This window comes from Parasteatoda tepidariorum, chromosome 4 (genome assembly GCF_982258835.1).
Source record: "Parasteatoda tepidariorum strain Cologne lab strain chromosome 4, Ptep-v5.0, whole genome shotgun sequence".
Classification (NCBI taxonomy): Eukaryota; Metazoa; Arthropoda; class Arachnida; order Araneae; family Theridiidae; genus Parasteatoda; species Parasteatoda tepidariorum.
The window spans coordinates 84,036,299-84,051,185 of record NC_141758.1 but is presented as its reverse complement, the minus strand read 5'-3'; the positions used below and the strand labels follow the sequence as shown (position 1 = coordinate 84,051,185).

The 14,887-nt window shown below is 29.6% G+C and overlaps 1 protein-coding gene across 2 annotated transcripts in view; it reads left to right on the top strand.

The window, feature by feature from the left end:
* LOC107446204 (uncharacterized) overlaps positions 1-13,876 on the top strand; it is a 46,024-nt gene extending 32,148 nt beyond the window's left edge. For both annotated transcript variants that reach the window (XM_087161491.1, XM_087161492.1), the window contains one exon: positions 1,224-13,876. In XM_087161491.1, the coding sequence (XP_087017617.1) occupies positions 1,336-8,643 (7,308 nt within the window). In that variant the 5' untranslated portion in view covers positions 1,224-1,335 and the 3' untranslated portion in view covers positions 8,644-13,876. The remainder of the gene's footprint in view (positions 1-1,223) is intronic.
* Positions 13,877-14,887: the final 1,011 nt, after the last annotated feature.

Sequence of the window (14,887 nt, the reverse complement as noted above, 5' to 3'; positions counted from 1 at the left end):
TATTCTTTTTAGGGATAGTACGCTTTATTGAACCAGAAAGTTATGTTACTGTTTCTATTGCCACTTGCAAATACCAGCTGGCCTGGTTGGTGAACCAAGCGAATTTAAGTCAAAGGGTGCGTTTCTTTATTTTTCAGTAGCTCCATATATGGTCAAGAATCCGACTTCAACCACACACACGTCACCGCCCGTTTCATAGGGTGGTTATGATAAATATTTAATGTTTCATACAAAATATATATTGGAGATAGTAGGAGAAATTGCTTCAACGGTTTAAGTATATTTTAAAAGAAAAATCATTTTAACGAGAAACATTTTCCTGATTTACGGTATTTACGATTAGAATAAAGTGCACTGAGAGAATAAGTATGGTTTAAACTACCAGAATATGACAAAGTCAACCGTGTTTCCTTCTGTTCTAAGGGAACACCAAGAAACTCAGTAATTTAAACCGAAGCGCTACAGTAATGATTTTGAAAAATTATGTGTAGTTAAAATTATTTAGTATTATTTAGATAACCAGTATTATTTAGTATTATTAATTTAGTATTTAGTTAATTAATTATTAAGTTAAAAAATTATATTTACTTTATAAATTTATGTAGTTAAATTTACTCTTCAGTTTTGTTTTTTTATGCTAATAAATCAGAATTTCCTGAAAAATTTACTAATGAATATTTTAAATACCGTATATTTTGATTTTATTAATAAGAAATATATAAATTTTTTTTTACCAGAAATATCATTATAATACTAAACGAAAACCTAACCAGAATTTTGCTCTCAAATAAATTCGCTAAGATTGTTGCAATTTTTTTAAAAAAAAACCATAAAAAAGTTTCTAGATAAATCGTATATAAATCCCGTGTACTGCCGTGCAAAATAAAAATCAACCTATTGGCAAAAATTTCAATATTGAGATTAATATTTTCCAATTTTTAGAATATATTGCAAAAAAAAAAAACACTTTTTTTTTTAAATTAATTTTTTTAGCAGTTTTCTGAAATTCTATTACAGCTTTGATAGTTCATGTACAAGTTCTAGTTCAAGATATTTCTAGTTTAATGAAAGTGCAGTAGTTGTTAAGCCACTCAATCACTAAGCAATTACATTGTTCTTTTTAACAATAGAGCACAAAGGCATATTTGTAAAAAAAAGTTGTATCTTTATATTTATTAGTAAATTAAAGTTGGTTTTGATAATAATAAACGGTTATTTTTTAGGTAAGCATTGAGTTCTGAAGTGAAATAACTTACTTGGACTTATTAAAGAAGGCAATAAAGCTTAAAAAGAGTTTTTTCAATGCAAGAGATGATTTAAGTCCAGACAAAAAAAATGGCCTTTCCCTACTGTGAAAAATTAAAAGTAACTCATTTAGAATTAAGTAACAAAAATTTCAAATCGACAATTCTATCACACATAAATAACAGTCATGCCAGGTCAATTCTCCTTGATAGATGTATTTATCCTAGTGATTATCAGTTAGCAGAATTCTCATCAAGAGTTTATAAAGAAGGAGAATATTTAGAATCATTAGAACAAGGTTGGGATTTATTGACAACTGGAAAAAACCAAGAAGACGGTTATTTTGGAGCAGCATACTGGAATCCCGATCACCAACAAGTTGTAATTGCACACAAAGGCACAAATCCCAAGAGCGTGAATGATCTTTGGACTGATTATGAGGGTATTTTATCGAATGAATACACTTCTCAAATGAGCTCTGCGGTTTCTTTTGCCGATAATATTGCGGTTGAACTGGAAAAACTCAATCAAAAACAATCTGTTAATTTGACTCTGTCAATTACTGGACATTCTTTGGGAGCATGGCTTGGACAAATCACAGCTTTTTCTACTAAATATCTAACTAAAGGCGAGGGTCACTTTTTTGTAAAGAGCAGAAAAGAAGGTTTTCACGTGCATACAGTAGTCTTTGATAGTCCTGGTTGCAGAGACATGTTGTTGAAAATGGAAAGTGACTTTGATGTACGCTACAGCGGTAAAGCCCACTCATCTTTTTTCTTGGATGTCTCAATTTACCTATCCGCACCAAATTTGGTAAATACTCTTCACTCACATCTTAACGTTGGTCATTTATATCGGTTGTTTATTGAAAATATAGCCCACAGATCATCTAGTTGGGATTTTTTTCAATACACAATGGAAACTCACAATATGAACAGCATTAAAAAGGCATTAATATGCAGTTCGGCAAAAAAGATAATGAAGGTCATAGACTGGCCATTAGTAAAAGAAGGATTAGGTGGAATTATTGTTAAAAAAATATTTAATATATTTACAACAAATCCCAACGAATATGAACATTTTCATGAATTAGCTCATTGTATCAACCTTTATAATCCACCTCCAAATGGTAACGAATATTGTACTCTTCGTTATCAAGTGCAAAGTATAGAAAAAGGAGAATGTAGTGCTAATATTTTCACACAATCGGAGTTTGAATTTTTGAATGGTTGTCACAGGTTAAAGCAATTTTCGATGCTTTCCGTCGCAGATCATTTATTTCTTTTGCTAGTTGAAAAATCCAAAGGAGTGATAAGTAAGGACAAAATTGAAGAAATTCTGCAAGATCTTACAATAAAAGAGGGAATAGGGCTAGGAATTATTAAGCACAATTCGGAAAAACAATTGCAAAAATTAATTATTTGTGTCAAAAACATTTTGTTTATTTTTCCAGACATACATAGGGAGATAAGTAAATTAAAAAATTTAGCAGTTTTTGAAGAAGTATATAAAAAACAGACTTTTAATTATCTTAAATCGATTCAGTATATTGAACTAAAGAAGGCAACGATGGAGTATACAGATTTTTTAAATAACGCTGACTTGAAGTTTTTGCAAATAATATGTAAGGTGCATCCTGTATTTGGAATCAAAAAACTACATAAGCTTCTAATGGAGAATAAACTTAACTATGAAGCTAGTAAAAGCTTTTTTCTAAGTCTGAAGCAACTTTTAAATTTAGAGCAGTTTTTTGCTTTGAATGAATTTGTAAAACAATTAGATAAAAACGCTCCTCTGTTACTTGTTGTTGAAAGTAATAACGATCTCTGGAAAGAAGATAAGAAAATATTAATTAACAATTTTATAAAAATATTAAATATTTTGAAAGATAAACAGAAATTTAAGTTTATTTTATTTTCTGGAGAGAAGAATGATTTAGAATATTTCTTAGGAAATAATGATGAATTTTATTATGAAATGGTCGATAACACAAGTTTAGAGTTTCATGATTTAACGGAAGATTCTCAAAAAATACTTTCTAATAAGACAATGTATTTCCAAGGTGAAAAGACAACTTTAAATACATTAATAACCGAGGAGTCAAAACATGTAGTAGATGAAAGATCATTATCGAAACTCATGAACAAAGAAACGATAGAAATAGGCAAAAAACTCTTAAATTTAGGTGATATGGAAACCTACTACATCAATCGAATTTTCAATCAGTCTACAATTAAGAAAGATATTAAAAATGATTATAAAATACATATAACCTATAACGATAAAATTCAAAAATCCAGCCTTAATCGAGAGCAAGACATTGTGTTGATTTCTGACGAAAGAGCAGGTTTTGATGAACTGTGTAAGGTATTTGAAAATCGAAATATTCATTGGCTGAAAGAAGTAGATAACCAATTTGTCTGGCAAAAATCTCGAGGTGCTCTATCAATATTACGTGATTATATAGATACAGAAAATGTAACTGAATTTCGTGACATAGATGGACGTATAGTAATTATAAGTGCAGTATCTGGTGCGGGAAAATCAACGGTTCTGACTAAACTAGCACAAGAGATGAAAAACTTTGATTCTTCTCTGTGGGTTGTCAGAATTAACTTGAATGACTATACAGAAATATTTGCAAATAATGACTTCATTAACGACAAGGACAAAATTTTTAAATTTCTAATGAACATAGCTGGCTTAAACACACCCCTGGAGCAAGATTTATTTAAGTATAGACTGAATGTTTTAGGTAAAGTCGCTATATTATTAGATGGATTTGATGAGATCGTTCCTAGATACAAAGAGAAAGTTGTTGAACTACTAAAAGCTGTAAAACATTCAAAAGTAGAGAAACTCTGGATAACTACACGGCCACACATGAAAGATGAACTAGAAGATGTATTAAGTGTACTTTCATTTAGTCTAATGCCACTGTCTAGAAACGATCAGGTGATGTTCATGAAAAACATGTTGTGTAATATTCAGAAATTTAGCATCAAAAAGAACTTTGAGCTTTACGCCAACAAACTACTAGACAAAGTGCTACAGTCCATCTCCGATAAAAATAAAGAATTTACAGGAATACCATTACAAACAAAGATGCTGATTGAAGCTTTTCTAGAAAAAATTGAAACTTTTTATGATCAGTTCAACAAAAACGAATCAAATATATCCATAAAACTAGATCTTATGAACTTATATAGAGCCTTTGTTGTAAGCAAGTACAAAAGGCATCTTTTAGAAAAACAGATATTGGATCTATCGAAATCAGGTTCAGAGTATGACACGTTATTCGCATCCTTCGAGAAAAAATATTCCTTGTTAGCATTGTGTATACTTTTCCATGAAGAAGATTTAAATCAGTTTTTGGTAGAAAAAGAATTAGAGACGATAAAACTATTCAAGAAAGAGATACAAGAAGGTAAAGAAAATTCAGGTTTCATTAGTCATATTGTTGCTGCCAAACCAATATTCATTCACTTCAGCTTTGCTGAATATTTTGCTGCACATTTTTACTCGAAGAACATAAAAAGAAAAGAAGTAACTAAATTTTTTTGCCATCAGGTTTATGGAAAAGAACATAACTTAACTAGGATCTTTTTCGATCAAATGGTAACTGCCGATAAGCATACCTGTAAGATGCACATTGCAATTTTAAACAATGATATAGAAAAAGTAAAACAATTATTATCAAATGCAGAAAAAGCAAAAGATTTCGTTAATGCTGCAGATAAAGTAGGAAGAACAGCACTGCACTTAGCTGCTGCATATGGAAATTTTTATATGGTTAAGACTTTGTTGAATCACGAATTTAGAGTAGATGCTAAGGATCAACTACTTGGTTGGAGGCCTTTAAGATATGCTGATAAAGACGGTCATTGGGAAACTGTTGAATTACTCTTAAGAAAGGGTGCGAATGCACGTGACATGTGTGAAGCAATAAAAAGCCTTGTAATTTACGATGCTCAGAAACCAAAAGTGACTTTATTACATGAGGCGGCAGCTAAAGGTTTAGTAACGATTTTAGAGACTCTCATAGAAAGTAAAATAAATTTGATCAATGTTGTTGATGAAAGTGGGTGGTCTCCTCTTCATTATGCTGCAGATGAAAAAGTTGCCAATTTTTTAATAAAATTTGGAGCCGATATTGAAGCCAAAGATTGGTCTGGAGAAGCACCTTTGCAATTGGCTCTGAGGCGAGGAAATATTGAGGTTGCCGAGCTTTTAATTGCAAAAGGTGCTAATATAAATGCTAAAGAAAACACAGGTATTACACCTCTGCACACCGCTGTTATAAATGGAAAAGAGGAGGTTGTCGAGTTTTTAATAAAAGAAGGTGCTGATGTTGAAGCTAGGAATTTCAATGATATAACACCTCTGTATTTTTCTGAAAGCAAAAAAATTTCAGAGCTTTTAATTGCAAAAGGTGCTGATATAAATGCTAAAGATAGCGATGGTTGTACACCTCTGCACGCTGCTGTTGAGCAGGGAAAGTATGAGGTTGTCGAGCTTTTACTAAAAAAAGGTGCTGATGTTGAAGCTAAAAAATTTAATGATATAACACCTCTGTTTTTAGCTGATAGCATAAAAATTTCAGAGCTTTTAATTGCAAAGGGCGCTGATGTAAATGTTAAAAGTAGCATAGGTTATACACCTCTGCATGCTGCTGCTGTGAATGGAAAAGATGAGGTTGTCGAGCTTTTAATAAAAAAGGGTGCTGATGTTGAAGCTAACGATTCTGATGATTTAACACCTCTGTTTTTTGCTGGTAGCAAAAAAATTTCAGAGCTTTTAATTGCAAAAGGAGCTGATATAAATGCCAAAAGTAGTGAAGGTTTTACACCTCTGCACGCTGCTGTTAAAAATGGAATAGATGAAGTAGTCGAGCTTTTAATTGTAAAAGGCGCTGATATAAATGCTAAAAATAACGCAGGTATTACACCTCTACACTCCGCTGTTATAAATGGAAAAGAGGAGGTTGTCGAGCTTTTAATAAAAGAAGGTGCTGATGTTGAAGCTAGGGATTTCGATGATATAACACCTCTGCATTTTGCTGGTAGAAAAAAAATTTCAGAGCTCTTAGTTGCAGAAGGAGCTGATATAAATGCTAAAGATAGCGAAGGTTGTACACCTCTGCACGCTGCTGCTGAAAACGGAAAAGATGAGGTTGTCGAGCTTTTAATAAAAGAAGGTGCTGATGTTGAAGCTAAAAATTCGAATGATATAACACCTCTGTTTTTAGCTGGTAGCAAAAAAATTTCAGAGCGTTTAATTGCAAAAGGCGCTGATGTAAATGCTAAATGTGTGAGCGGTTATACACCTCTTCATGCTGCTGTAGAAAATGGAAGAGATGAAGTTGTTGAGCTTTTAATAAAAGAAGGTGCTGATGTTGAAGCTAAAAATTCGAATGATATAACACCTCTGTTTTTAGCTGGTAGCAAAAACATTTCAGAACTTTTAATTGCAAAAGGCGCTGATGTAAATGCTAAATGTGTGAGCGGTTATACACCTCTTCATGCTGCTGTAGAAAATGGAAGAGATGAAGTTGTTGAGCTTTTAATAAAAGAAGGTGCTGATGTTGAAGCTAAAAATTCGAATGATATAACACCTCTGTTTTTAGCTGGTAGCAAAAACATTTCAGAGCTTTTAATTGCAAAAGGCGCTGATGTAAATGCTAAATGTGTGAGCGGTTATACACCTCTTCATGCTGCTGTAGAAAATGGAAGAGATGAAGTTGTTGAGCTTTTAATAAAAGAAGGTGCTGATGTTGAAGCTAAAAATTCGAATGATATAACACCTCTGTTTTTAGCTGGTAGCAAAAACATTTCAGAGCTTTTAATTGCAAAAGGCGCTGATGTAAATGCTAAATGTGTGAGCGGTTATACACCTCTTCATGCTGCTGTAGAAAATGGAAGAGATGAAGTTGTTGAGCTTTTAATAAAAGAAGGTGCTGATGTTGAAGCTAAAAATTCGAATGATATAACACCTCTGTTTTTAGCTGGTAGCAAAAACATTTCAGAGCTTTTAATTGCAAAAGGCGCTGATGTAAATGCTAAATGTGTGAGCGGTTATACACCTCTTCATGCTGCTGTAGAAAATGGAAGAGATGAAGTTGTTGAGCTTTTAATAAAAGAAAGTGCTGATGTTGAAGCTAAAAATTCGAATGATGTAACACCTCTGTTTTTAGCTAGTAGCAAAAAAATTACAGAGCTTTTAATTGCAAAGGGCGCTGATGTAAATGCTAAATGTATGAGTGGTTATACACCTCTTCATGCTGCTGTTACAAATGGAAAAGATGAGGTTGTCGAGCTTTTAATAAAAGAAGGTGCTGATGTAAATGCTAAAAATTTGGAGGATGAAACACCCCTGTTTTTAGCTGGCAGCAAACAAATTTCTGAGCTTTTAATTACAAAAGGCGCTGATATAAATGCTAAAAGTAGCAAAGGTGGTACACCTCTGCACACTGCTACTCTGAATGAAAGATATGAGGTTGTCGAGCTTTTAATAAAAGCAGGTGCTGATATTGAAGCTAAAGATTCTGATGGTGAAACACCTCTGTTTGCAGCCGAAAGCAAAAACATTTTAGAGCTTTTAGTTGCAAAGGGCGCTGATGTAAATGCTAAATGTATGAGTGGTTATACACCTCTTCATGCTGCTGTTGAAAATGGAAAAGATGAGGTTGTCGAGCTTTTAATAAAAGAAGGTGCTGATGTTGAAGCTAAAAATACTGATGATCTAACACCTCTGTTTTTTGCTAGTAGCAAAAAAATTTCAGAGCTATTAATTGCAAACGGCGCTGATATAAATGCTAAAAGTAGTGAAGGTTATACACCTCTGCACGCCGCTGTTGTGATTGGAAAAGATGAGGTTGTCGAGCTTTTAATAAAAGAAGGTGCTGATGTAAATGCTAAAAATTTGGAGGATGAAACACCCCTGTTTTTTGCTGACAACAAACAAATTTCTGAGCTTTTAATTGCAAAAGGCGCTTATATAAATGCTAAAAGTAGTGAAGGTTATACACCTCTGCACGCCGCTGTTGTGAATGGAAAAGATGAGGTTGTCGAGCTTTTAATAAAACAAGGTGCTGATATTGAAGCTAAAGATTGTGATGATGAAACACCTCTGTTTACAGCCGAAAGCAAAAGCATTTCAGAGCTCCTAATTGCAAAAGGAGCTGATATAAATGCCAAAAATAGCGATGGTTATACACCTTTGCACAGAGCTGTTATGAACAATAATGTGGAGTTTGTTGAGCTTTTAGTAAAGGAAGGTGCGAATGTCAGTGATAAAGATAACCTTGGTAGAACACCTTTATTTTATGCTAATAGTAAAACGGTACTCGAGTTCATAATTGCAAATGGTGCCGATAAAGTTACGGGTATACACATCTAAATCTCATGAATAAAAAGCATGAAATTGTCTTGCCTTCTATAGAAAAATGAGCTTAAAGTGAAGATCAAAATAGGTAGAATGATACAACAAAGCAAAATACTGCTGAATATGGTTTCCATGAGTAAATTGGTTAATACTTCATAAGAGCATATACCTCTTAAATTCCTTACACAGATGTGAAGGCCAGAAAAGATAACTTTGAGGCTATTACTCGAGGAGCTGATCTTGGGAATTAACTTTTCAACTCTTCTTTATCAATCTTTATTTTTATAAATTTAAACGGATCTTGCCAACATCAAAAATTTCATCTTCTGCACAGTTTTAGACACGATTCTTCATTTTCTATTTTATTTGGCTTTTGGTTAAAAAAATGATTAAATTTGAACTGATTAGAGACTTGTCAGCAAATTTTCTATGACAGTGCCCTATGAAATAAAAAAACTGTTATGCCTTAAATATCTCAAAGTTTTAATGTTGAATGTTAAATTAATTTGGACTATTGTACTCAAACTTTGCTGTAACTGAAGGTTTTAAAAAGCTGTGTATATTTTTCACAATTTTATTAAACTCATGAAATTGTTCTTGTTGCCCTTAAATACTTAGATCAAAACACTTCTCTGCATCATACAACTACTAATAGGATTAAAAACATTTTGGATCATTTCGTATAATATTTTGTAATAATGTAATAGACCGAAGCTTAACTGGAAATTTAGTAGACAAGCTATGCAATGCACGTTTAAAGATATTTATTACTCCTACGCTTATTTTTGGTATCTTCTTAAACTGCGTTAATTTCTTCTGAGTCTAAATGCTGCCAAATCAGTAAAACTTTTAATTTAAATATCATTCAATTGCAGAATTGCGTCAAATGTTGAAGATGAATAATGTCTCAAATTAATTTTTTTCTAACCATAAAAATAAAAATCATACAAATTGTGAATAATATTTAGTGTGCATTAAATTGTGATTATTTTCGATGTCAGTAAAACAAAAAGCATTGAAAATTTATATTTTTTTCTGTAATAAATGAATACTATGAAATTTTTTATATTGAAGAAAAGAACTTCGAATAAAACAGAAAATATAAAACAGAATCCAGTATTTTGAAAAAATAAATATTAAATATTATGCATTTGAATTTTTTTTAAAGAAAAATATGTTTTAAATATTTAATTATCAAATGAACAATAATAGTTTAACTTGCCCTCAAAAATTAAGTAGAAAAATGTGCTTGATATTTTAATTTTTTTCTTTTTACATATTCGTTTTACAGAGTAACTATTAATTATTAATATGTTATTTTAAAAGAAAATAATGTAATCTTTTAATATTATAAAATGTTTACTAGTAAACATTGGCGCTTACTTTCGAAACAAAATTATTTTACTCGACTGTTCCTTTTTTTTAAGATTTTCATTCGTCAAAGACATTTTAAAAAACTATGATATTTAAGTAATATAATAATTAAATTGGCAAATCAAAATCGCGTTTCAAAGTATCAATTCTTTTAATCCCCTTGAATATTAGAAAAATGATAAAATTGCGTTGTTTTATTTCAAGTGATAATTGTTTTCGAGTAATTTAAATTGATTCGACTCTAGTTACGTTAAGTGACTCTGCAACAAATTTAAATTGGGAAAATTGCTTAACATATCAGCACTCAATTGACAAAAATCATATTAAAATATTCATATTGAAAATATTCACATTAAGAACATAACAAAACACAAAAATTATCGTGTTGCTTCCAGATAATGATGATGTGCTCAAATTCATATCCTTTTACCTTGGAACGAAGAACTAAACAATAGATTCCGTGGTTTCATGTTGTTATTCATTCATGTTAATACATTATTAATGATGTTTTTTTAATTATATCTAATGTTATTATTTATGTATAATCTTATTATTTAAGTATATTGTTATTATTAATGTTTAATGTCATTATTTATGTTTAATGTTATTATTTACGTATAATGTTATTATTTATGTATAATGTTGTATTATTTATGTATAATGTTATATTATTCATGTTATTTATTCACATTAAATACGAACTTGTTTCTATTATGCGAGGGTTTAGCGTTTCTAAGTTTCAAATGAAATTCTTTAAGTTTTAAAAAGCACAAAGTTATAAATTCCTTTAAGAAAGGAAAGAAAGACAAAAACCTGTGTAAGTTGATAATTAGCTATTCAATTTGTAGAGAGGGATGAGTCATTGTTTTTTCTGTTTTTTATAACAAAACTTAATACATTATTTCCTTCTCGCTTTTGAAATATAATTCCTGGTTTATTTATGACCAATAAATATATAGCAAAATTTGATAATTAATTTTTTAACACGGCTCCATTTTTTTATTCAGTAATTATCTAGAAGAAATGAATTACCTTAATGTATTCAATTTTTAACATAAATGTGATATTTAACTGTGTATTTTAAAAATAAGACCTGCACACTTTGTTGTTATACCTACCATTGAAGGAGTGAATCGAAAATAATGACATTGAATTAAAGTTTAGACATATGAAGAATTTAGTGGAAGAACCATGCACGTGACATTTTCAGAGTCGCTATAATCAAGGCAAGAAGAAAAAAAGTGATTTCCGATTTATTTTATCATCGAGTTTTTAGCCGGCGAGTGTCTTAATTATTTGTGCTATTTCATTTACCGCTACTTATTTAAAATGAATATTATAGAAGCACACTCAAAACTTATGTGGATTAGTAGCGTTAAAATTAAAGGGAAAGCAAAAACAATTCTGGCGCATTAAACATTAAACATATTCAAGCAACCACTTATTATATCATTTTCATCAATTAATAAATGTCCCTATAATGTCATTTATCTATTTCTACACTGCAAAAAATTCCGAATTAAATTGCGGTATAAAATACCTGCAGTCAGATTTCCGGTACTGTTTACGGTGAAAACCCTATTCAGCGGAATTTGCTGAACAAAAATTCTGATATACCGTAATTTTTATAGTGATAATAACCGTGAATTCACTGAATCACTCTAAATAAATAAATATAACAGTAAAAATTAAGGTAAAATATTTTAGGGTAAAAAGGGATTTTACGGATAATACACACAAAGTGCCGGAATTTGACCCGGAATTTTTTACAGTTTATCACTAAGCTCTTTATATATGATAAGATATTACGACCTTGTTTGATAAGATTTTACAGTACGATTTGATCCAGAATATTACACGTTCTATGTTATTAGACATACACAATTCTACTGTGTCTTACTATTGAAACATCAATTGCGAATATTCTGCTTTGTTATGAATTCAGTTGTCTAGCATTTCCGAAGTGATTTAAAACTATTCCTTTAAAGCGATAGATAATAAATTACGGAACACAAAAGTCTAAAAACTGCCTAAGTATTTAATATGAAAGAAAAATTCAGTTAAATTGGATAAAAGTAATCATTTACCAAACATAAATTTGTTCATGATATTTTTCTTCAGACATTTTGCAATATTAATCGTTCTGACTGTATTTTAAGTGTTTGAATTGATTTGTATTTTGAGTTGATAAATTAGTGGTAATTCATTGCATCTAGAATTTAAATTTTAAAAAATTTCTTTTTCACTCCTGCCTTAAATGCGTAGAGTACCTAAACACAGTATCTAAAAGCATTATATTTTGTGCTTAGACATCGAGAAAGATTCTTGTTTACAGAACCGAAACTATAGTAGGTCCATTTATATACCTTGATTTGTGCTTCATTCACGTTGGTTCGCTTTATTGTTACGTTGCACAAAGTATACCCTACACTGTAAACAATTTCAGAAAAATTACGATATAAAGTACTAGCACTTTTAGTGCCTCATCCCTAAAATTCATTTTACCGTAAAATTCTTTATATCGTAAAATTCATTTGTACAGTAATATTTATTTGATTAGAGTTATTCAATGATTTTAAGGTTTTATGATCATGATTTTATGATTTTGAATTATAACTGTAAAAATTACTGTATATCAGAATTTTTGTTCAGTAATATATCCCAGTAAAAATGTATTTTACGGTAAAGAGCACCAGCACTTTTTTTAACGAAATTTGATCCGAATTTTTTACAGTGTAAGCTCATTTGTGTCATGAAAATTATGCAACAAAGATGCAGCAATTACACATAATTATATGCATAGTTTGTGGTTGACTATAAGACAATTAAAACAGAAGAAAAAAAAATTTATGAAAGTATAATTTTCTGTTTCCTGTTTCAATTTCTAAATTTTCTGTTAGATTTTCATTAAGCTACTTGAGTAAGTTGAAATAAAATTAGTCAAAATAAATTGATAAAGAGAAACCTATAAAATCCGTAAAGATAAATTTATCTGATAAATGTATAATACAAAAATAATACAATTAAAATCGTATAATTTTAGTTTTAAATTCGTGATTTTAATATCTCTATGGAAACAAGCAAACTGTTATCTGATTTGGTATAGTTATCAGCCTTTAACCTTTTTTTGTCTTTATCTTATCGAACATTAAGCATTCCATTCTATAATTGTTCTATAATTCTATAATTGTCTGCTCGCATCTTAAAGACAGAGATCTAATTTAACATCATCCAGGTATAAAAATTTAATTTTGTAATTCATTATAATCAGTATTTTTTTCAAAGATACTTCATTAAGAAGTATATTTTGGATATTTTTAATCTGAAAATTGATATGAATGATATCATTGTCTCATTTTCTTTATTAAGAAATGTGTAGTTACAAAATGGTGCATCACACACATTTGAGATATTCCTTTAAAACATAGAAAGAAACAAAAAAATTTTAAATTTTAGTCAGTCTAATTGCTTGAAAGTAAATTAATGTAATTAATATATATTTTTCTCATGTGTCACCACTTGTAGAATTTCAGTATCTATTGGCCGCATTATAGTTATCATTCATAAAAAATTCAATTAGTGTTGTTTTTCATATTTATGTAGTGTTGAGTAGTCAGTAATTCGTTAAAGATTTATTTACAACTCTTTTGTATTTTTATAGAAATGAAATCTTAGATGTGAATATTTAAATTAATTTTTCATCCTTTCTAAAATGAATGTAGAAATTTAAAACATAAACGGTGCTTTGATGCCGAATCCATGCACAATAAAGGGGGCCGAATTTATTATTATTATTATTTTTTTTTTGCATATTTTGTAATCTGACAAACTTGCTACGTAATTATTTTAAATCATTTTTGAAAGATGCCAATAAAAAGGAATTACATTTGAATTCGCTACTCGCTTTATATGTTACATTTTGTGTTTAATTTTGCATTTTTTTTCCCTTGGTATGTTTTATTTTAAATTTTTTACCTAATTCGTTGTATTTTCGTTCCAATGAAGATAATGATATTTATCATCTTCAAGATCTTATTTACAACATTTCTTTTACTAATTTACGCTTCGAAATTCTTTGCTTCGATCTTATGAAAGCCGAAATGAGTAAAATTTCACTGAATACAAAAAAAAATTGGATAACGTTGGATAACAAAACCCTATTTTGATGTGATTAAATTTCATAATTGACAATTTTAAAAAAAAATTCCATAAAAAGACTTTAACCTAAATAAAAATTATAAATTTAGAGAACCTCAAAGTAGAACTATTTTTGATTATAATGATATTGTCAAAATTTAGGGAAAATTAATCTATCCTATAATGAATGTCACAGTGATGAAGATGACTATTTTGAATTTGCTGGTTAACTTCATAAATGTATTATTACTAAAATTTAAATGTTACTATAAAAAATGTAGAACTTAGGAATTCGAAGAAAAAAGTGCGAAATTTAGACACTTTTACCATATAACTATTATTAAATTTCAAAAATGATTTCTTAATTTGTTTAAAGATATTAAATAGATTCTCTTTACTTTTAGGTATCTTAAGAGGATGGAAATTGGCTATTTATTTTTTTAATACTTTAATAACTATATTTTTAATAATAAGGAAAATGTAAATTACAGTAACTATTCAGTAATTTACTATAAATTTTACAGCAATTAAGCAACAACTGAAAAATTTTGTAATTACCCCTATAGACAAGGATAACAATAATTATTGAATCTCCTGTAAAATATTCTTTGTTGAACTTTAAAATAAATTCATCTTCGTAATTTAGATAATAACATTAAAAAATGTTTTGACTTTTTATACGAGGTTAAAATTTAAAATTAATAATACGCAATTTCCATACTTAAGTTAATCCAAAATTTCATAAAAT